This window comes from Suillus fuscotomentosus (assembly GCF_016647785.1).
Source record: "Suillus fuscotomentosus strain FC203 chromosome Unknown F5891scaffold_27, whole genome shotgun sequence".
NCBI classification, from domain to species: Eukaryota; Fungi; Basidiomycota; class Agaricomycetes; order Boletales; family Suillaceae; genus Suillus; species Suillus fuscotomentosus.
The window spans coordinates 289089-312909 of record NW_024539539.1 but is presented as its reverse complement, the minus strand read 5'-3'; the positions used below and the strand labels follow the sequence as shown (position 1 = coordinate 312909).

The 23821-nt window shown below is 48.3% G+C and overlaps 6 protein-coding genes across 6 annotated transcripts; 3 read left to right on the top strand and 3 right to left on the bottom strand.

Moving 5' to 3' along the window:
- Positions 1–1146: 1146 nt before the first annotated feature.
- F5891DRAFT_952164 (uncharacterized protein) lies at positions 1147–1866 on the top strand (the record flags this gene model as incomplete). The annotated part of the gene is made up of 2 exons (XM_041375092.1): positions 1147–1193; positions 1248–1866. 2 exons carry the CDS (start codon positions 1147–1149, stop codon positions 1864–1866), a joined length of 666 nt encoding a protein of 221 aa, XP_041225957.1.
- A 411-nt stretch (positions 1867–2277) lies between these two features.
- On the bottom strand, positions 2278–3120 carry F5891DRAFT_1188695 (uncharacterized protein; the record flags this gene model as incomplete). The annotated part of the gene is made up of 2 exons (XM_041367036.1): positions 2278–2496; positions 2557–3120. The coding sequence occupies 2 exons, from the start codon at positions 3118–3120 to the stop codon at positions 2278–2280; spliced, it is 783 nt and encodes a 260-aa protein (XP_041225956.1).
- A 1463-nt stretch (positions 3121–4583) lies between these two features.
- Positions 4584–5420, bottom strand: F5891DRAFT_1033840 (uncharacterized protein; the record flags this gene model as incomplete). Its single annotated transcript, XM_041361722.1, has 3 exons — positions 4584–4888; positions 4950–5157; positions 5307–5420. 2 exons carry the CDS (start codon positions 5418–5420, stop codon positions 4957–4959), a joined length of 315 nt encoding a protein of 104 aa, XP_041225955.1. The 3' UTR covers positions 4584–4888; positions 4950–4956.
- Positions 5421–13135: 7715 nt separating this feature from the next.
- On the bottom strand, positions 13136–13435 carry F5891DRAFT_952279 (uncharacterized protein; the record flags this gene model as incomplete). The annotated part of the gene is made up of 1 exon (XM_041375101.1): positions 13136–13435. A coding segment is annotated over one exon (300 nt), but the record flags the coding sequence as incomplete, so codon positions are not given.
- A 542-nt stretch (positions 13436–13977) lies between these two features.
- On the top strand, positions 13978–17412 carry F5891DRAFT_1128568 (uncharacterized protein; the record flags this gene model as incomplete). Its single annotated transcript, XM_041364293.1, has 9 exons — positions 13978–14236; positions 14279–14955; positions 15012–15166; positions 15235–15552; positions 15606–15723; positions 15808–16192; positions 16245–16786; positions 16835–17081; positions 17138–17412. The coding sequence occupies 9 exons, from the start codon at positions 13978–13980 to the stop codon at positions 17410–17412; spliced, it is 2976 nt and encodes a 991-aa protein (XP_041225953.1).
- A 171-nt stretch (positions 17413–17583) lies between these two features.
- On the top strand, positions 17584–18144 carry F5891DRAFT_1188690 (uncharacterized protein; the record flags this gene model as incomplete). The annotated part of the gene is made up of 2 exons (XM_041367035.1): positions 17584–17799; positions 17854–18144. 2 exons carry the CDS (start codon positions 17584–17586, stop codon positions 18142–18144), a joined length of 507 nt encoding a protein of 168 aa, XP_041225952.1.
- Positions 18145–23821: the final 5677 nt, after the last annotated feature.

Sequence of the window (23821 nt, the reverse complement as noted above, 5' to 3'; positions counted from 1 at the left end):
CTCCACGCAAGAGCGTCTGACCAATTTTACTGGGGATCACATTCATGGCTGACATTAGTGCAGAATTACCCCTTCCTTTCCAAACTATCGCTACAGCTTTTTCACATCTCAAAGAAGCTGTCCGAGTGGCATTGCAAACTCAACTTGGAGATGTAGCACGATTGGATGAGCAGGTACAGAGCTGTCTGAGGTTGCAGCATTACATCACACAAGTACGTCTATTTACTAGGTAGTTGGAAAGTTCCTACATATGTAAGAAAATTCATGTATAGCATGGTCTTGTCATCCCACTGTTGGATCGAGATGTAATGGAACACAGCATACAAGATATGATCACAGACTTAGGGGCAGCCAAAACAGTCTCGTCAGATGTCCCTGACATCGAGCCCATGTCTCATAGCCATGTTGTGCATGATGGTGGCCGGGGACGCCCAAGAGTACTCATAGATCCTGAAGTCCTTGTAATATCTTACCAGCTCCGAGGGCCTACAGAACTTGCGGAGATATTTGGTGTTTCTGCATGAACTATCCGACGTCGAGCCCTTGAACAAGAGCTAGTGCAACCAGGAGACCCTGTCTATGTCACTTATGTTGACGAAGATGGTCAAGCTCATCGAGTATACCGGTCATCAACCAGCTCTCAGTCCACACTCACGGACGAGGAGCTCGATGTGATTGTGTTGCAAATTCTCAATCTTTTTCCAACCTTTGGTTGGCGCATGATTGATGGTCACCTACTTCACCTTGGACAACATGTTCCTTGCAGCCGTGTGCAAGTATCTTATGCTCATGTCAATGGACCCCCTGTGGCAGCCTTTGGAGTGCGACAGATCTCACGAAGGGTGTATAAAGTTGCAGGATATAATTCCTTGGCACATCATGATGGTCAACATGGTGTGTATGCATACACATGCAGGGTACACGTACTAGGCTTATTCTAATCGATTTCCAGGCCTGATCCGCTACAAAATTGTCATCCATGCTTTTATAGATGGTTTTGCTAGGTTCATTACTGGGATTCGAGCCAGCAACAACAACCGTGCAGCAACCATATTTGACTTGTTTCTTTCATTGATTAAAAATCATGGTCTACCTTCTCGGGTATGTGGCGATCATGGAGGGGAGAATGTGCTTGTTGCCAGATATATGGAGGAACAGCGAGGTCAAGGCAGGGGGTCATATATTTGGGGGAGGTAAGATTCAAATCTATGTCACCCCAAATCAACTTAGTTCAGTGTCACTTACAGAAGCGTGCATAACATCCGTATCGAGAGACTATGGGTGGATTGGACCAATATGATTTGGTCCAAATGGAAGTCCTTCTTCCAAGATCTCGAAGTAACTGGCGGGCTCAACCCTGACAATACAGCTCATATCTGGTTGCTACATCACCTCTTCTTACATTTCATTAACCAGGAGGCGATACAATGGGCAAATGCATGGAACATGCATAAGATGTCCTTGCCCGATGGACAACGGAGCCATTCACCAGCCGATCTCCGCTGGTTTGGCATTCTACAAAGCAGAGCACATGGATTTGATGCTGAAAGCTTTCAGCCGCCTGAAGAAGATCTCAATGTCGATGAAATTAATGAGTATGGTATCGACTGGGAGGCATATGAAGACCAGCACATACAAGCCCATCATACAGAAGGTAACCCACCTGACCATCTTGGTCACAATCCGTTCATCGCACATAGACCTGATCATTACAATGTGATTGAGGTCGAGGAGCCAAATTGTCCCCTGTCCCCCCAGCATCTCACTATCTTACATCAGTGTACTGTAAATATCCCCGACTCTACCATGACAGAGAGGAAGATACTTTGGATGCAGGCAATGCAACTATGTTCTCAGTTGACTTAATTACAGCAATCGCACTGTGGGTAGTAGAACCAATTGATTTAATGGATCGACCAGTAGCATGAATGTCATGACTAGTCTTCATCGAAAGTGGCCAGCTGAGGTCGAAGTAGGCATGCGAGTCTCAGAGTGATTGGATTTGTATTGCACTGCTCAGTTAGCACACCAAGGCAAGATGTAGAATCAAGTGTATTTCATATTCTACTCGAAAAAAATACACGGCAGAGTATATGTATATGAATCGACAACGGGCAGCATTGCATGGTGGGGCGGCCAGGTTAATAAGTGTTGTAAATGAGTTTTGATGGTATGTTGACAGTGACTGGTGGTGAGGTGGTAGTAAGTGAGGCCTCCTCGTCATAGCGAGCCTTAGTCATTATTGTCTAGCGGAATATCTGTGAGCTGAGCTTCCACTCACCTCTGCCCATCTATAGAACCAAAAACGAAGTTACGGGTGATCATTCCAGCAGCAGCGACCCCGGCACAAATCGCGAGTAGCGATGTGGCTTGTTGGACGAGTATCTCTGTGTGAGCCAAGGTAGGCTCTGGTGCTCCAAGATCACCCAATGAGACTTCCTCAGAGTGCGATAAGTCTTGCCAGACCTCGAGCTGTGCGATCAGAGTGGTAAGCCACTGAATGGAATATGAGCGCTCGAATGTGTCAGATCAGATAGCTTGGAGTCCACTATGTACCTGTGGAATGGGATTAGTTCTGTTCCAACCAAGAGGAATAGGCCACCATGCGACCATCAGAAGTTGAGAGAGAAAGCAGAGAATGCGAGGGCGGGTGAGAATGTGAGGCGAAACACCGTGGGATGACATGTAAAGAGAATGCGACGAGGACGCTGACACTGGCTGTGAGAACGAGTGTGGGGCTAAGCTGCTTGACATCATATGCAATGAGGAGAGTGCAGCAGGAGAGCGTGCGGTTGATGACACAGGAGGCGACTGCGCGGCTGATTGGGTCAGTGACATGTGGGATGACTCCTCTGGCAAAGTGTCAGATAACTTTTGCAGATGGTGCACTGCGTCATGGATACAGTTTCGTAGTTCCTGTGCTTGCTGGTGTTTGTAGGTGTTGTAGCCCATGGGCCAGCATAGGGTCTTAATCCACGTCTCCATGATGTGAGGCGTCCACTGGACACCATTAAGTTTCGTGCCGTGGCGCAACGTGGCTAGAATAAATGAATAAATATGCGCCAGATCATAGGTGCTGGCGCGCCGACCTCCAGCACAGCCAGCACCTCCCAGGCGCATAAGTGAAAATTAACCTATAATAAAAGATAGAATTGTTAGTCGTATATGAACGGAACATGTACTTCATGAGCTTTGAGGGCGGGATACAGGAATGGCAGGAAGGCTTGAATGTATGGTGCGAATCCGGCCCAGAGGAGCAGAGGTAGGTGAGGGTGCGAGGGTGAGAATGCGAGGCTTGTGTGAGGGCAGGAGTGGGCTCCAGATCAACTAGCGGTCAGAGTGCAGCCGGTGACGTACGTGTCAAGCATATTGCTATAGGCGCTCTGCAGAAAAGACGGAAAGTTAGCGAATCATAGGATTTAACAGACCAAACACGTACTGGAAGTGATGCCAGCGGGCGTATGCGAGGAGGGGACATTCATATTTTTTGCGCTGATGATTGTATATCCGAGTTGAGCATAAGGATCACGATTAATGGGTACGGTGATCACTGATATGCAGTGACATCAGCGGAAGAATCTAGAGTATATGGTGGACGATAGGTTACGGTTCAATTTGCTGATTTGCCGCAACTTATTTTGAAGTCCGATCACTGTTTGTTCTAGTCTTTTGAACTATTTGTTAGTACACCTCAAATATTGCAGTCACAGGAGGTCACAAGCGGTTGTGTACTTACAATAGACATAGTTTGACCGCTCCAGAACTTTAGTACCGACCGATCGACCCCAGCCTGACTCAGACGGACTTAGAGACGATGGAACGAAGCCATGGTTCAAATATGCAGCATCGGTAAGCCAGTTAGAACTTGAAGAGTGCAACTTGATATGCTTCTTCAAGAACAGTGCACCACTGCTTCATTCGCGGTCCGCTGAGTCGGGCCTATGTATAAGCAGTTAGTATCCATTCAATAATACGAACTTTGTTCACATGGAACAAATTTCGGCAGAACCTGCGGGACCGTATTCGATTAACAATGACCATTGAATCATAACCTGCCTGCAGGCATCAACAATTCTCTTCTTTGTAACGACAGAACCCTCGCTCGAATCACTGGCCTCTCGTCCTAACCCCTCACTCTTTGCTTCAAAGCTTCATCATTTGAACCTGCACTGACCCTGCCAGTGCAACGACAAAGTCAAGAAGTTAGCATCATTCTCGCCGATACTTACAGATCAATATCAATTAATCTTTAGTGAAGCTGGTATTGCAAGTCATGTCACGTCTGCAGCAGGCACGACTGGCCAAAATGAATGAGGCAGTGGACACCAGGTCGCAGAATGAACTGGTTGTTCTTTCAAGACTAGCAGCACGCAAATAGATTGAGTGGAGAAATTTGTATTTCTGAATTGCACAGAGTGGAGTGCTGCCAGAGACAGTTCAAGTGAGTGGATCAACCGCATGACTCACCTGCGCGCCTTAGGATGGAGCTTGATTGTTAGTTAGGTTACAAAATTGAGCCAGCAGTATGAAGGGCACGTGCAGACAGTAAGTCATGCTTCTACTTTCGCTTTGGTACCATGGCAGACAGTGCAATGCCTAGTAGTTCGCAGTCAATCAGTACAGTCATTTTGGGACAAGCTTTTGTATTGTTCGAGCAATGTGGATGTTTGAACTTATCTGAAAAATGATCGATTGTGCCTAGTCTTACTCGTGGTTCACTGAGCTTCAAGTCAAGTTCAAGGGGCTGTCGAACGTTCAACAGAGCTCCAGCTAAAGCCATTTCTGACATTATGGTTTGACCGGTCAACGACGTTAATTGGCCGACTACGCTACTATCCCTTCCATGGACCACTGCAATCGACATCCCCGTTGCAATGACAAAGGGAAACTAGGAGATGAGCAATTCATAGTCAGCCAACTAAAATGACAATACTATCCATGGGACCCACAAAATTATTAGCACATCTGAGCTTGATCTGGTTGGCAAGCACCAGTAAATGTCTCCCTGCCTTCATGCCATGCTTGAAACCCATCTGGAATCGATTGCATTTCCAGCGCATTCATTGATAGGTATGTGGGGATGACTGATTGGTCCCAGGCTGTTCGCTTGAAGACTGAATAGTATTCGCGAAGCGAGAATGCTGTGCACAACAATATCTAAAATGTCGAGGGCCAATCCACAAATGCGGTGTTGGTCAATCAGCATAAACGGGAACAACAAATATTGGAATGAATTGGAGCGCTAGTACTAGTCAGTGTTTTCGTTCTTCCCCAAGGCAGCGGAACATGGACATACCTGAACCCACAAGCTCCAGCCTAGTGAAAACACTCCAATTCAGGAATACAATAACGAGAATGGCAGCTGTCCAGCCCTTTGTTTGTGTCCAAAGCAACAGACTCAGTGGTCTCCATGATGCCATCTGACAACGAAGGCTAGGGTCCCTAAACGACGACGCTGGTACTGAAGACTGAACCAAATGGAGGTGCGCACCCGTGGCTGTTTTCGTCGATTGGAGACTGCATTGCATCATTTGCATGTTGGTTAAAATAAATATAGATATAGATACGCGTTCTCTAATAAAATTTCTGGGTACACAGAACAAACATCGCGGATCGGACTTCGAAATTTATCGCAGCAAATCGGCAAATCGAACTGTAACCTATTGTCCACCATAAGAGTAGGCAATGTGGTGATCGATCGGACTTCCAAATAAGTGCGATTCATCCAACATACGATTCTGATCTGAGCCCCTTCAGTGACAAATTCCGTATTATACGGGCCACCCGACCTCCATAATATCCCATATGAGACGGGCCAGCTGATCATGGGCCCATGTTGTGTATATTCTCGATGATGACGGATGGGCCGGGACTCATATTATTTCCGATGGAGACGGGTGGGCCCATGTATGCCAATGATATATATATCCTTAATGTTGACGGATGGGCCGGGGGAATATGATCATTCATGGAGATGGGTGGGCCCATCTGGGTAATATGTAGAGTAGGATATTATAGACAGCTGGGCTGAAGAGAGATGTAAGGCAAATATTGTTATATAGACGGGCGGGCCGACGTGGGTGTATTACATATATGGGTGGGCCGAGGTAGGGGAATATTACATAGACGGGTGGGCTGACGTAGGGTGTATTACATATACAGGTGGGCCGACGTGGAATGTATTACATATACGGGTGGGCCGACGAAAGAGATATCAAATAGACCGGTGGGCCGAGGGTGCTATAAAATATTTATTACATAGACAGGTGGGCCGAGGTGGGGTATAATTATATAGACGGGTGGGCCGATGTAGGATGTATTATATAGACGGGTGGGCCAACATAGGATGTATCACATAGACGGGTCGGCCGACGTGGGGGATAATACATAGACGGGCGGGCCGACGGGGGTGTATTACATATATGGGTGAGCCTAGATATGTTCCATCAAGACATACAGCTGATGTAGCCACCAGCGAATCAAACACATAGGATACATGTACACTATCAGTGCATATACCTACCATCAACCACCAAATCTAAACCCCTAAGCACAAAAACATGAATCTATCATGTGTGGCATTGACCAATAATCCAGGACTGAAGTGGAAAAACCCCACACCTGAACCCTGGTGTGCAACAAATCCTATTTCTAAGCATGGACACCAGAAGCACAACACTCACAAAAATATATATGTCAAATTTTCAGTGCCAAACCCCAAACCGAGATGTACCAACCCCCGAACCCCGAAACCCGAGAGTGCCGGGTCTCGGGTCTCGGGTGTCCGGAACTCGGAACTTGGGAGAATTTGGGGAGATCAATACAATTTAATTTACAATCGAGTTGATTGACAACACATTGACTTACCCATGTTTTGCAATATATTTTTGTTTAGACATACCGAGTTCCGAGTTCCGGACACCGGAGACCCGAGACCCGAGACTGCCGGGTCTCGGGTGTCCGGAACTCGGAACTTGGGAGAAATTTGGGGAGATCAATACAATTTGATTCACAATCAAGTTGATTGACAACACATTGAATTAACTATGTTTGCAATATATTTTTGTTTAGACATACCGAGTTCCGAGTTCCGGACACCCGAGACCCGAGACCGGCTCGGGTCTCGGGTGTCCGGAACTCGGAACTCGGTATGTCTAAACAAAAATATATTGCAAACATAGTTAATTCAATGTGTTGTCAATCAACTTGATTGTGAATCAAATTGTATTGATCTCCCCAAATTTTCCCCAGTTCCGAGTTCCGGACACCCGAGACCCGGCAGTCTCGGGTCTCGGGTCTCCGGTGTCCGGAACTCGGAACTCGGTATGTCTAAACAAAAATATATTGCAAAACATGGGTAAGTCAATGTGTTGTCAATCAACTCGATTGTAAATTAAATTGTATTGATCTCCCCAAATTCTCCCAAGTTCCGAGTTCCGGACACCCGAGACCCGAGACCCGGCACTCTCGGGTTTCGGGGTTCGGGGGTTGGTACATCTCGGTTTGGGGTTTGGGGGTTAGTAAAATGTTTACAGATATACATAGGTTGATTTAAACATGTCTGGAAGATGTCGTTCGTCTAAAATGTCAAATCCTGAGTTCCGGGTGTCGGGACTCGGTACCCGGCACCCGGGACTCGGGGTTCGGCACTAATAATTTGACATTCGGGTGTTCGGGTTTTGGGTGATATCTACCTCAATCTGCAGTTTCGAGTTCTGGATATCGGGAGTGATCATTGAATGATTCAATTGTGGCATAGGTAACATGCATGGAAAAACATTTATGTACATCTATCACTGAGCAATTATGTAGCCATGTCAACCTCCTCACCAGGAAGATCAACCTTTCCCTCAACATCCATCTCCTCATCAGAAGAATCATATTCTGGCAGGAGGTTACCTGGTTCATTAGGGACCACAATATCGCCGGGGGATTCTGGCAGGAGGTTGCCTGGTTCATCAGGGAGATCAATTTCGCCAGAGGATTGTGGACCCTCAGGCTGAACTTGGGTGGGCTCAACCATGGGACCTACCACAGCAGATTCATGCTCAGGCGTCAAGGGTGTAGGTTGCATGACTGAAAAGTCCAAATCAATGAGGTTGGAAAGTGCGGAGGGGAGGGGTGACATGGACGGGGGGGGACCTCCTTGACCAAGCAACATTATTCCATCGGCCGGTGTGTCCGGAAGTGAAAATGAAGGGTGCCGGTCGACCACTGTGCGCCGGAGGCTCTCATGGAGGCGTTGCAGGGTATCAATCTTAGCGTCCTGCTCCTGCACCCGAGCCTCAAGAATAGCGATGCGAGCTGCACCATCCCGAATCGCGATTGCCATGGAATGGAGATCCGGCATGGGAACATCGAGTGCTGCACGAGGCACTGCGACGCTGGAAGACCTGACTGCTAAGTAAAAAATTAGGTCAGCCGGTCATCAAAAGTATGGGTGACTTACCAGCTGGCGCAGGTGCAGGGACAGGTGCAGGGACAGGTGCAGGAACAGGTGCAGGTGCAGGTGCAGGTGCAGGTGTCTTCTTGGTAGTGATGGTCTTGCTGCGACCACGTGACTGCACCTGGGGTGTGGTTGCAGCAGGGATGGCCGGAGTTCGGGAAGGGCCACGAGATTGACTACGAGTTCGGGCCCTTGACCGGGAGGGAGATGGAGCATTGGATGGAGCAGGGGCAGGTGTCTTGGAACGCGTCCGGCCGGTGGTAGACTTCCCTCGGGTCCGTTTGGGCGGGGATCCCAGAGATGCAGGGTTGCATTTGATCTTCTTGGTGGAGCAGCGGATGCAAGACAAGCAGGGGAGGCTGGACCTCTTGTCCAATCGAGTCGCACAGGGCCAATTTTCCTTGACACAATAATGGCAGGGGTTGTTCTGTAGTATCCGTTAGTAGATGGACTAGAGGGAATATATTTGAGTACTCACTGGGCCGGGAATGGTGATATCAAATGTGGTAGTGGCCGGCGGGTCACCATCCGAAGCACTGGAAGTATCATTGGACTCCTCCTCAACTTCCGGACGCCTGCCGGAGGTTGCCTGACAGATTGTTAATACACATGAGTTTCTGGAAAACTTCTAGGACTTACCCGAGCCTCCGGACGACTGATGGGAGATTTCTAATGTAATGGGAATGAGTGGGAATTATACATGGGAGGTCCGGACATGTCCTAACGACTCACCGTAACCTCCGGACGACTGCCGGCAGTCAGCTGTGGACACATGAGCATATAATTAAAGTCCAAACGAAAAATGCAAACTTACCGAAGCAGGCCCAAATGATTGCTTCTTGGGGGAACCGGGTGACCGAGGCGACTGGGGCTTCCTTACCACAATGGTGCGCTGGGGAAGGACGACCTCCGGCACTCCACGCGAAATCGGCTGCAACAAATTGAGAGCATGTCAGAAATCAGCCAGAACACATACCTGAACAATTGGGTCCTCATCATCTTCCGACTCCACAAACGGCTTCGACTTGGGGAGTTGAGTTGACTTGACACGCTTGCGAGCCTTCAGCGCCGACTTTGGAGGTTGGGAGGAGTGTCCCGAAATCATTGGAGACTTCCTCTTGTTGCTCCCCCCAACTTCCGGCGACAGGTCGACGGAGGTGGCCTTACCTTTTCCTTTGTCCCGGACCTCGGGGGTCGTCTTGCCGGAAGGTCCGGCGACGACCGGAGGTGAGGGAATGACGGGGGTGGGGGAAGGGACAAGTGCAGGTGAAGGGACAGGTGGAGACGGAAGGTTGAGAGTGAGTGGGCCAGTGGAAACGTTAGGGACAACAGGGAGATCACAGGAATTGTCACCCAACGCCTCCCAGGCACGGACTTGCTTGCGCCAGGCGTGTCTAGCCACCCGGGGGTCATCGTGGCCAATGCTGTGCCAGTTGGGCAAAGCCCGGGGAGTCATGGAACGCACCCTCATCAGCTCCTTAGAGCAGGACGCCACAATTCCAGGGATGTACTCCCCTTTCTCATGGGCCCGGATGATGTCAGCCTACCCGGACATTACAAACATTAATGTTACACTAATTTAATAAGTTCAACATACCAAAAGAGTGGTGACCTGCTTTGTTAGAACAAGGTGGACGTCCACAGAGCCGGCCGGGATGTGCCGGGCGCCGGCAATGATGCCCACAAGTTGAGCAGTGGATGCCTTGAGGTTGGCCAATGAAGATTGAACTTGAGTAGACATTTGGATGGAGTTGACAGATGTGAGAATGTTGAAAGCAGGGTGAAATCTGTTATCAATAGAATGAAGTTTCAAAGAAACAATACAATTGAAGGACGATGTTGAAAATTCGTTGATTGTTTGTGTTTGTTTGGTCATCGTTCAACTTTCGGCAATCGCCGGCCATCTGTTGAACTTCGACGTTATCAGTTATCAATCAGTTCATCAGTGCATCAGCTCATCAGATATCATGAGCTCTCAACCTGGGGTCAGATTTCATGACCCTCCGGTCACTGAATTCACTTCAATGGATGTGGATGAGTCCTCCCAGTCCCGGATGTCCCTTGGTATGTTTTGTTTTTTCTGATTTCAGTCAATTGATCTGACATGGTTCAGATCCATTAGATGATATATACCTTGGGCCGGATGATGAGTTAGACTCTGATTCTGGATCGTCCGGTGGTTTGGATGTGTTGAATGTAATTCCCGGTATGTTTTCCAATTCAAATTTACATATTTTACATGTGCAAATTCATCACATATCTCCAGATCCATCATCTCCGGCTCTGGCGGATGGACTGGCCCTGTATGATGACCCGGACTTGTATCTTGGTCCGGAGGATACCTTGATTTCGTCTGATGATGCTCCGGTTATACCCGATTTTCCTATGGCTGGTGAGATTACTCTTTCAATCCCATGGTCACCTTTCATGGCATTTCCCCAGTGAATGAATCAACTCCGGAGCCCGATCCGGCCACTCCGGGTGTACCAGGTGCACCCATACCTTGTAGGTATATTCATATCATTTCATGTGCTTTACTCATGCTATCTTCTAAGCTATGTCAGAAGCTCCCGAACGTCAATCGCCCGAGCCGGAACTCAACAATGAAGCCCTGCGTGCCATGGTTCGGGAGTTCATGCCAATCGGATCTTATGATCAAGCTGAAAGTAAGTATACAACATTTGATTATTTATCTCTGCTAATATCCTGCAAGTTCAATCAATTGTAGATCGCCTGGGAGATTACGAACAGCGTCATGGAAATCTTCCTGCCCCTACAGTAGCCCAAATTCTTGAGGCTGACAGACCATTCAGGATGGCATGGGCTGAAACATGCGACAAGCTGCGGAAAGCAGATGCTGACCTCCGGAGGATGCAAAGGGTAAGGGAGTCAACCTCCGAAATGCTGAAGGTATTGGATACCCTCATTGAGGCCTTTGAGGACTCAAGTAACATGTAAATATTGATCAATGTCTGATAGTAGACACATTGCAGTACTACTCAGTAGGTAGTCCTTGGTACTTGTATATTCTACCTACCCAGTACTCGCTGCCAGGTTTTCTGTGCTCGGTACTTGGGGCTCGGTACTTGGGGCTCGGTACTCGGGGCTCGGTAGTTGGGGCTCGGCAGTCGGGGCTCGGTAGTCGGTGCTTGGTACTCGGGGCTCGGAATTCGGGCCTCGGAACTCGGGCCTAGGAACTCGGGCCTCGGGGCTCGGTACTCGGTGTTCGGTACTCGGGCCTTGGTACTCGGTGACCGGCGTTCGGGCTTCGGTATTCAGGGTTCGGTACTCGGGCCTTGGTACTCGAGATTTGGCATTTGGCAATTATAATTTGTTTGTTAGTACTTTGACATATACATAATAGCACATATGACATTACACATGAGGGCAGGAACATATATGTACATTAAGTGCGTCCCCGTGCTCTGGTGACTCTAGGTGTACTGTCTACTGGCATTTGCAACTTACTCCGGGTCGTCCTCGTGGATGGTTCAACAGTGACTCGAGTGCCCCTCCTCCTTTTCTGTGCCGGCGGTGTGATACTCTCTTCCATTTCGACATCATCTCTAACCTCGCCCGTCGCGTTGTCAGTTAACCCAGCGAGGAGGTCTCCCAATCGTGATGTCAGTAATGCACCTTTTTTGGCCGGCTTGGCCGGGCGAGGCTTTGGAATTGGACGTGGGACTGCCGGCCCTCTGGGTGTAGGACCTCCCGTCCTGGGCTTCTTCAGCGGAGGTCTCCCGTCAGCCAGGTCATCATCCACATTATGCTCCGTATGATGAGTGGCACTCTCCTTATCACTCTCGGCTTCTGTCGATGACTCCCGAGGCCTTCGGATGGTAACCCTCTGTTGCCTTCTCACTATACGAGTCTGAGGAGAGGGCGAGTTGCCAGATATGACAGATGGTACCATGTCCCCATCTTTGTTCTTCCATGCTTTGAACAGAAATGTGGGCCCTTCGCCTGTTTCTTGCCGAGCGAGCCAAAACTGGAGCAAGGTAGTGGTGTCCCAAATTTGCAGCTTCGAAGGTTCCTTCAAGTCAACATCCGCCGGAAGATACGTCCGGGCCACGAAGTCATCCTGACTTTGTACAATGGCACTCCATGGCACAACCGCCTTGTCCTTCCCGGAGCATATCCCTTTGTCCATGCATTGAACAATTTGTCAGGTGATGCGACGACAAACTCACGATAGTGCGATGTAAGAAAGGCCCTTACTATGGCCTTCTTCTCCTCAAGTTTGGTGTCGGTGATGTCCGGAAGGAGTGGCATACCCTCCCCGTCCATTTCGAGTTCGAAGGCTGGTTTTCGAATTCGTTTTCGACCTCCCTTGACCTGACGTCCTCCATCCCGTGCCCCGGCGCCTATCATTGTGATGCTCAATATGTTCAATCTGGTATACATGGTTCACACACTCACCGAACTGTTCCTGCGCGTACTCCTGCCACACTGGCTCAATGTCCTCCCAGTCCTTCGTCTTCATGAAGCTGTCCCCATCTCCTAAGGCCTCATTATCATCATGCCTGCATGAATATTTTGAGACGAAAAATCTCCATCTATGGATAAATGTACTCACATCCCGAACAGCACCTCGCCCTTTCATTCTTCCAAGCTGACATCACAAACACTCTCATCCCACATTGCCTCCACATCTCGTTTGAAAAGTGCTCCATATATGCCGGACCCTTCTTACTGAGCCACTTGTGCTTGTATCTCCGGAGGCGGACAGTTGTTGGACCACTCTTCGGCTGTTTCTTTAGCCTTCTCCAACTCGTTGTCGTCCAATTCAGCCATGACTCTCTTCACCGCCGCCTGATAATGTTTGAACATACCAGGATCTCCTGGCTTTACCCCGGACTCGTCCTCAATCCTCTTCAGCACCTCTTCGCGTTTTTGCTGGTAGACCACCATCCTGGGAGTCCATTTCCTCCCATACTTGATCATGTCCTTCCTTTCCTTCTTTTTCTTGTTGTTGAACAACCAAGTCTTGTACACCTAAGAGTTGATGAAAGAATGTGACGTTAAAAATTTAGTTTTTCAACGCAACAAAGAAGCCTCACCTGCTTCCTCTTTTTCCATTGTTTTTGGTCCAACTTCGGAGCAAACAACCTGGCCGCCCTTGCTATGGCAGTGAAAATCGCTCGCTTCTCACTCCTTTTGGCAGCAGTCCACTCAGGAAGGTAGTTCTTCAACTCCAAAATCTCCTTGTCCGTGAGCTTCTGAGACTGTGGTTGACGCATCCTGTGTCTTCCGGAAGTCGTGTTGGTGGAATGACCTGTTCTTGCCATAGTGAATCAAAATGCAGAAATGGCTAAGGATTTTCAAGGTGAAAGTATTAATGAATTGTGCGAAGTGACTTGAGCAAGCTGACTTTGAGCAAAGCCTAATGATAGGTTAATCGGCCCATATTGGACCCTGAGCCATTAATGGAAATGAATTTGTAATAAGCCAACAGGACTGCACCGCATCATATTGCAATAACAATTCATTACACCTGAGCTGATGCCTTGCTTGCAACATTAATAAACAAGATGAAGATAGGTAGATGCACCCCAGTGCAAAAATCTCACAGGGTGGAAGCAAGGGGCAGCAAAGGTAGGGAGACTTGGGTCAAGGTCCCACTTGCAAGCACGAGGCGACATGCCTACAGGTCCATGCCTAACTCTCCCCCGGAATCACCAACAATTCAGCCTGTTGAGGCACCGCCTCCTTGGGAAGACTTTCCTGACAATACTTACGAGCAGGACCAAGGCTCATTTGAGCCATTGCAACTCCCAAAAACCATGGCAAGTTCATGTACAATGTTGGAGTGTCATTCAAACTATGGCTAAGCATTCAAAATACAGAGTCAAAATGACTACCTCAGGCAATGGCTGCCAAGGCAGGAATCATATCTACATCACCTCCTCGATCGAGAAGCTCCACCCGAAGACAGGAGATGCATCATCTGCCAACAGGATGGGGTGTACAAATGTCAAGATTGTCTTGGCGAGCCACTTTATTGCACGGGCTGTTGCAGGAGTCAACATCGTAGCAATCCTTTCCACTGGATCAGTCAATGGAATGGGCAATTCTTCGAGCGGAGTTGTCTAGCTCATGTGGGACTCATTATATACCTTGGCCATGATGGCAAACAATGTCCGGCGGTCACCGATCGGTGGGATTTGTTTGAAGAAGATGAACCCGAAGACCTGCTCGAGCCTGAAGATCTGCCATTTGTGTCCGGACCCGAGTTCCAGCCAAAGGAAAACACCATGGTCATAGTGGACAAGTCCGGAGTTCATCGCCTGGAGGTTCGATGCTGTGAATGTCCGAATGCCATGAGTCCGGACATTCAAATGTTTCGACACAGATTTTTCCCTGCATCTTTTAACAGGCCAAAGACTGTGTTCACCTTCAGAGTGCTCAATGATTTTCTACTGGACAGCCTTGAATGCGGCACCTCGGTGATGAACTATTACAGCAAGCTCCGGCGAATGACCTCCAGCATGTTTCCACACCTTGTTCCGGTAATGCCTTACCCTCATGATCTACTGGACATCATATTGACAAAGCACATTGCAAGGACCGATACAGAGAGCTCATGAGGGTCGCTCGACAGTGGAGGCAGTTGAAGACAATGAAATGGCATGGCTTCGGCCATCGTTCTGATAACCCGAGCACAGGAGAACTTGCATTATTTTGCCCGGCATGTCCTCAGCCTGGGATTAATGTGCTGTTGTCAGAGGATGAATCTCTTGATGAGTGAGTCCTATTCTCAACCTATGTGGCCTCCATAATAATACTAGGGATCCAAGCTGGAAATACACCCGGTCATTTGTGATGGACGGAAATTTCAAAGCCGAACATCTGCATCCCATTAAGCCATTCGATGAAGTTTGGCTGTCCAATGGGCTTGGATTCATGGTAGGAAAGGACAGGTATAAAATGCACCTGGCAGAGGCTGCTGACACAGTGGAAAAATCAAGCTGCAACAATCACCGGGCAGTAAATCAAGCTAATGCTGCTCGGCACAAGCTGGAGTCCACCGGTATCGGGGGAGTTGCCTGTGCCAGACACGGTTGCTTTGTCCCTCACTCCATGGTGGATTTTCAGAAAGGCGAAAGGCAAGCCACATCCACCATTCCCCATTCACGAGTTAACCATGGGTCACTTGCAGACAAATGAACATGGACTATGCCCTTTGCGAGGCTTCCCGGCACAACATGGAAGGCATCACTAGGGCTGTCACCTTCTATGATATTAATTGTCAATACAACAAACACTTTCGGGTTCGGGTGGATCGAAGTTGATTTCTAGAAATGGCACCACAACTAACCATCATTCCCGGAATTGGGTTGTGGCACGTTCATGGCCATCAGGACAGCTGCTATGTCCGATATGCTTCTAACTTTATTGAAGGCATTGGTCGGATCGATGGAGAGATCATGGAGACGCTATGGGCACGGCTCAATTTGATCTCCCCTGCTGCTCGGGGAATGTCATCTCCCCACCAAAAGGAATGCCTTGATTATCAGATGAATGACTCCAATTTCTGCAAGATGATTCGCATGAAAAGGACTCTATGCCGGAAATACAAACTGGCTAGGAATGGTATCTTAGAAAGTGGAAAGGCATTCGACAGACTCGATGAAGCAGCACCCTCACATTTGAAGACAGAATGGTTAGCCAGGGAGAGGATAGCTCAGTCAAGCAGATTGAATGATCCTTCAGCCATGGATGAATATGAGATCAATATCAAAAAGGGTATGTTGAGTTCCATTGTCTCCGTCGAGGACTGAATTAATATTGCACTCAGCACCTAGCAAAAAGGAGATCGAGCTTAGATTGTTAGAGGAGGGTAACACCCGCAATGCAGCACCCTCTTGCAGATCTGTGGCGACATGGATATCAACAGGGTTAGCAATTGAAGAGGCTCAGATTGCATTGCTCATCGAGGTCCGAAGGATCGGAAGAAGATCCACCGAGACACAGAGATTAGACATCGCCCGTCAAAGAGATCGGCTCCAAGGCCAGATAGATGGATTTGCTCGGTCTGCTCTAACACATCTCGGGGAGGGATTTGATGCAGATGATGAACCTGAAGACTTGGACGTAGACATTCTAGATGATCTCGATGATGACCCGGCGGATTTCACAGAGACATCTCACACATGGACAAACTCTCCCGAGCTAACTGTAATCCCATTGCCATCAAACCTGGGGGTTGATAGATGCAGACGATGCATGGCAGAGGATCTGATTCCCCTGGAGATGTCGCTTCGTGAAGGGCAGGCCAATGATGCCCTTCACAATCTCCGCATTTACCTTTGCAACAAGGCCATCCTGTTCCGAACAACCGTTAGGCAGGCCAATTCCCAGGCCCTGAAAACTTGAGCTTGGTCCCAGGTGACGTCGGTACAGCAGGCAGTCTCCCTCCATGCCAGCATATATACAAAGACAAGGAAGCAAATGATGAAACTTGAGCCGGGGCAAGACCAGCTTCAGAAATACAAACCCCTGCTTCGCGAGCAACTCAAAATCAGCACTGCAGTGGGCGACCCAAATGCCCGAGGTCAACGAAATGAATCTTTGGCTTGGTTTTGGTCTGTTGAAGTCGACCTCGGGGGTCCTGATCAATCGTGGAATGAAGAATGTGAGTTCCCGCTTGCATGTCATATCCCGCGGTTACCTGACTGGACCCATGCCAAGTTTACCGAGTCCATTGGCTGAGGGCAAAGGCACTACGGGATCGATGGAGGGAAGAAATGCTATTGGTCACATTCGAGATGGATTGGACATGTAAGTTCTTTTTGTGGAAAACAACCATATGGGGCGAGCACATGCAGGAATCATTGGAGAAACGACTTCCGGGTCACGGATGCTACGCCGGAAGGCAATCCCACATGTATTCATTGCTGGCACAGGATGCGCAGGCAGCTTTTCAAGACCTACAAAATGTGTTGATAGAGGCTGGAGATGAATGAACATTGTTTTCTCATGAAGTCCCTTTTTCCACATACATAATTGACGCCCGGGAATTGTCCGGGTCAGCCCATGTCGGAGTTTGAATTTCATATCCATCCATCAGTGATTCTTATCTTCACATCTTGACCATCTTTCACTTGTATTGCCAGCGCCATAGTCCTGTATTAGCCATGTCTGCATCTCATGCATCCACTTCTGGCACTCTGAATCCCGGAAGCCATTACCGACCTCTGAAGCTGAGCCTTGCAACTATTTCCTGCACATTGGCAATGGCTGGATCGCGTGTCCGTGCAATCATCTCTCAATATCGGACGGAAGCTGCCAACAATGGTCTATCTGCTGACTGGATCAAGTATTTTAAAGCCGGGCTGCAATGGGAGATGAATGTGTGTCACCACTGCCCTGATGACTTTGTTGGTCAATGCTAAGAATTTGAGCAGACATTTGTCACACCACTCCTGCAGTACTCCGCTTCACAGAATATTGTGTCGGTTCTTCCTGTCCCTGTCGCTTATATCCTTAAGTTGTATCCCATGCTGACCTGGAACACTGTTCCGGACGACGTCTTTTCATTCCACCTCCTTTCATTTCATGATGAGCCAATTGCAGGACATCCGTCCCGGATTGTGTTTGCATATACATGTCCATGGTGGATGGGAAACACCACAATCCCTGATCAACCATGGCAGTGGGATGAAATAATGGCTTCCTGCGCAGACCATTGGAGATAGCATGTGTCAGTATTTTGCGTTTCATGGTTTATGTTAGGTGAATATGGAATCGGGGATCAGGGACTCAGTATTCAGAACAGTGTCAAGTCCCAGGTCACGAGCTCTGAGTCCCGAGTACCGAACCCCGAGTCCCGAGTCCCGAATTTCGGAAGTCGGGGTTCGGCGACCCGGAGCTCGGCAACTGTGTTGGGTGTCAGGGTACTCGGAGCATTGGAGATAGCATTTGTCAGTATTTTAAGTTTCATGGTTTATGTTTCGTGATTATGGAATCAGGTGTCAGGGACTCGGTATTCAGAACAGTGTTGAGTCCCAGGTCATGAGCTCTGAGTCCCGAGTCCCGAAACCCACACCCAGCAGTTGCCGAGCTCCGGGTCGCCGAACCCCGACTTCCGAAATTCGGGACTCGGGACTCGGGGTTCGGCACTCGGGACTCGGAGCTCGTGACCTGGGACTTGACACTGTTCTGAATACCGAGTCCCTGATCCCCCAATTCCATATTCACCCAACATAAACCATGAAACGCAAAATACTGACACATGCTATCTCCAATGGTCTGGATACCCTGACACCCAACACAGTTGCCGAGCTCCGGGTCTCCGAGCCCCGACCTCCGAAATTCGGGACTCGGGACCTGGGCGTCCGGAACTCGGTATTCAGAACAGTGTCGAGTCCGGAGTCCACAATGTCGGGGTTCAGGGTTTTGTTAAATGTGTATGGCAATAACAAATGTTAATTCGAGCGTATTTATACATCTTCCCCCAGTCTCAAATATCACTTGCTGAGGTCCAGGTGTCGGGACTAAGTACCCCGGCACTCAGGACTCCCATATGTCAAGTCCCGAGTTCCAATTATCGAATACCGAGGCTTGCATCCAAATTATTTAGTCCCACATATCACTTGGGAAATGCTCAAAATTGAGTATTGAGGTCCGGATCACAATTGGTACATGGTATTCATTTGTTGGAATGTATATAGGTCACAATGCTTGCTCTTTGTTTGATCTTTCACACACTGTATGGACCATCCACACTAGCCCATCCACATGATGGAACACCAGCATAAATATGAACAGCATCCCTCATATACCATGCCCAAGCAATCCGATCCCCTTCCACATCATACACTCCATGTCTCACAATCTTTCCGGAAAATGCAATCATACAGCCGGAATTGTACTTGAACTCCAGCTGAAGGTTTGGCATTGTCATCCGAGCATTAGAATAGTCCCCCACGGTGGTGAGAATGTCGAAGCATTCAGCAATGGACATGTGGTCTCGATGATGGGGGGTTTCCTGATTGGAAATAATGGAGAGGGTGTTAAACACGGATGCCCAGTACTGCAGGGCCTCCGGCATCTGTGGCAGATCCTTGCTTACTGCTATATTTCCAAGGTTTGACAAGGTTCTCAACCCTGCCCAGTACTGCTCAGGATGCATGACTCTGAGTGCCGCGGACGCGATGGCTGCTGGCCTTGCAATGGCTTTGAGGATATTCTCGCAGGAAGGTCCCTTCAATGATGCAGATACCTCCGGATCGGACACATTCTTTGGGATTGGTAAGTATGACTGCCAGAATCACCATCTCATCAGATCCTACCTCGTGTCCCTGTTGAAACCATGCCGGAGATAGATTGATGCATCCAGGAGTTGGTCCAACATCTTCCAAGCCCCAGTTGAACAACCTTTGATTAGTTCGCCAATTGCCATCAGCCCTTACACTTTTTTCGAGGCTTGGAGAGAGCAAATAGGTGGCCTCCCTGATTTCCTTCTGTAGGTTCCATTAATATTCGATATCCATCGAGTAACAATGTATATTACACACCTGGGTGGTGTCTGTCAGGGCGTCTGGGAGATACCATGCAATGATGGCACCGGATGCATCAAGAATTATTGCAGGTTCATCGACCAACCTTTTGCCTTCATGGCCAGGAGGACACCTCTCAAGCAACCTCGCCTCTTTATGTTCATTATGCCCAGTGTCCTTCGGGGAGATCAATTTGCTATATCTTGCAATATCCATCTGCATCTGAACTGTCATGCAGGAATTTGAATGATAAATAGAATTTTCCGCATCTGCAGGAAGACCCACTGGGATTTTTAGATGCCTTTATGAGTACATCAGCCAAGTGATCGCACGCCATCACCAGATCAGTGTCTAGGTTGGGGGAAGGTATGACTGGGCCTCCTCCAGTCTTCTCTGCCTTGAATTTCTGTTCAGTATATTCCCCTGCTTCATAAGTCACAGTCAGGGCCCAAGTGCGCCAGATGTTTATGCTATCAGGAGGGGAAGGGGAAGAACCGTTCATGCTGGATGTCCGGACTTTGGTGTTATAGGGGGTGGAGATAGAGAGGATCAGATAAGGGAGCCATGGATAATTTTGGCCGCTGTCAAAGATGTATTATTATCCATTGCTCAATGAAATACTACCTGATTGGAAGTGTGCTGGTCATCAGATATTCATTTGTCGACTCCCGGGTCCCGGTACTCGGAAGTCGGTACAGTTGACCCATATTTGAGTGGTCGGAATTTGGCGTCTCATAGGGCAACACAAGCTTCGTACTGCCATATCAGGAGATCACCTGCTGCTCCGGGAACTCGGTAACTGTGATTTATTACCTCCTCTGAGTAAGGTTGACTCGCTGGTCATCAGATATTCATTTGTCGACTCCCGGGTCCCAGAACTCGGAGGTCGGTACGGTTGACCCATATTTGGGTGGTCGGAATTTGGAGTCTCGTAGGGCAACACAAGCTTCGCACAGCCATGTCAGGAGATCACCTGCTGCTCCGGGAACTCGGTAATTTTGATTTATTACCTCCTCTGAGTACGGTTGACTCACATTTTGGCGGTCGGAACTTGGCTTCTCGTAGGGCAACACAAGCTTCGCACCGCGGATTCCATATTCTGCAAGACAACCTAAGCACCATCAGAGGCCATGTCAAGAGAGCACCTGCTGCTCTCTTCAGAAACATCTGAACTTCGGTTGGCCATTTAACACGGAAAGTATTAACTAAATTATGTGTTGAGTTCCGGGTCCCGGAACTCGGAACTCGGTACAGTTGACTCCAATTCTGGTGGTCGGAACTTGGCTTCTCGTAGGGCAACACAAGCTTCGCACCCCAGATTCCACATTCTGCAAGACAACCTGTGCACCATCAAAAAGTATTAACCAACTTATGTGGTGAGTTCCGGGTCCCGGAACTCGGAACTCGGTACAGTTGACTCAAATTCTGGTGGCCGGAACTTGGCGTCTCGTTGGGCAACACAAGCTTCGCACTGCCATGTCAGGAGATCACCTGATGCTCCGGGAACTTGGTAACTTTGATTTATTACCTCCTCTGATTTGGTTGATGTACAACTACCTCAGCTCCATCATGTCTACAATTATGATACACATGGGCCCACCCATCTATATTGTATACCACCCTCGGCCCACCGGTCTAATACAACATCCCATACAACACCCTCGGCCCACCGGTCTAATTAATATGCATCTGGGCCCACCCGTATAATACAATATTTTATAATACCCTCGGCCCACCCATCTAATTTAATATGTGTCTGGGCCCACCCGTGAATGTGATAACAAGTACCTACCCATCTATCTCATACACATCTACCTTAATACACCCATCTGCATAATATCCAGCTACCTCGGCCCACCCGTCTACCTAATATTCATTTACATCGGCCCACTCATCTACTCTATATATTCCCTGCATGGGCCCACCCGCCTCCATCGAGAATAATTTGCCTCCCGGCCCATCCGTCATAGTCGAGAATATTTTTATCATGGGCCCATGGTCCGCTGGCCCGTATCATACGGGATATTATGCACGTCCGTTCCCTCGTATTATACGGAGATAGGTCACTGTAGTATGTGCTGATCTCTCACCTTCTGTAATTAGCTTCTTTTCTTGGTTCCAGACTTCGAGTATGTCAGATGGTGCTTGTAGCTCTACCCTCCTCACTTAGTAACTGCCTTTGGTGTAGCCGGGTGGCAAACAGTGTAAATAGGTGGAGCTCACACGCCTCCATCACCGAATGATGTCTTCTTGCTTGTGAATTTGTCATTCTGAACATCTGCACACATGTCATTTTCTACCTATCTGCTTTCATTCAATCTGGTATGTGTTTTTCACTTTGGCTGTCCTTTCCGCTTTGACCATTCTTCAGAGCTTTGCTCCTTTGATTCTGCCCTGGGATACAAGGGCATCGCATATGCTTCGGTAAGTGTCCTCCAGTCCTTGTATTCTTTGTATTCTGACCTTTTTTGGAGTCTTAAGTGCACAAATACCACGGACTTTCACCATCTACGGTCCCAAGGCTCACGTTCTCTTCACTCGTCCTATTCTTCGTTCTTGAAGTTCTATCCAGTATTGTAGAAGTGAGTGCTCGCAAAATTTATTCTTTCAACTTCGCCCGCACCTTCTCTTTTTACCTGGGCTAGTCAGGGTGTCCGAAGATGCTTCGAACCCTGAGCCAACCCCAGTGTAAACGCAGACCTGGCCAGGGTGTCTGAAGATGCTTCAAACCCTGAACCGGCGAAGCAATTTGACTGTATTGTTGTTTTGTGAGATGAGTGACTCGATTTCTGGATGCTGATATCTTCAATGGGACAACTGATAGTGTTGATTCACAGTCTTTCCCATCAGCTCTGTTCTCATCCTGTAATGGCACCACCTCCCTGTGCTCTGCACAAACCCATCTTCGGAATTGGTAGTCCCAAGCTATCGCCATGCGGAAATTTTACAGCACAACGGAAATGGACAAGACGTACGTACTCCTTTTTATTTTATTTTTAATTGCTGTGGGTGAGGGCCTTACTGCGGCTGGAGGTCTCCGCGCGGGCTCAATGACTCCATAGCAGTCAATATATTAATTTCATGTTTTATTCTAGCCTCATTTTTGCCTTGGGCAACCTCATGAGGGAGTAGCGACTCGCTGGTGCATATTTCTAACCCTAACCCTAGAATGGTATGTTTTGTTCATTGACTCGTTTTCTCCTTCACCTCACTTCCTCACCATGAAGTTTGGTATGGCCCATCTTGCCCCAAACTGAATGGCTGAGCTGATTTTATGCTTATCTTGTGCTTTCTCTCTAGATTTTGCCATATCTTGCCCTCACATGGTCAACCACGTCACCTGCACCGATTGCTGGAAATGGCTTCTGATGCCAGTCTTGACTCCTCTCCCAATACCTCTGATCATCATATTTCACCATCCCATTTTTGCGTGCGACTCACTGATGCACTGGAACCCCATGAATTCGCACCTAAGTGAGTATCTTTTGTTCATTTTCTTATATACATATGCTATGCTAATGAGTCTTCTAGAAGCACACATCATCGGACATTCCTTTGGGACACACCTGCTCGCTGGACGTCTCAGTGAGTTCTCTGCTCCATCGAGCGGACATTTGCTGACTTACTCTCGTCGTCCAGATGTTATGCTTGTGTTTCTAACCAAGCAACCATATGTTGTTGCACAAGTCTTGGAACCCAGGACGGAGCAACTTTTCGCTGTACAAGTAGTGACCGTGTACAATAAATAGCATGTGTAGGACAATGTACAATACAAGTAGCGACTGTGTATGATCAAATAGCATGAAAGGAAGGTGGATGGTTCTAGGTAAAATTGTCGATACCTGCCTCGAACATTGTACAGTGAAGCATGAAT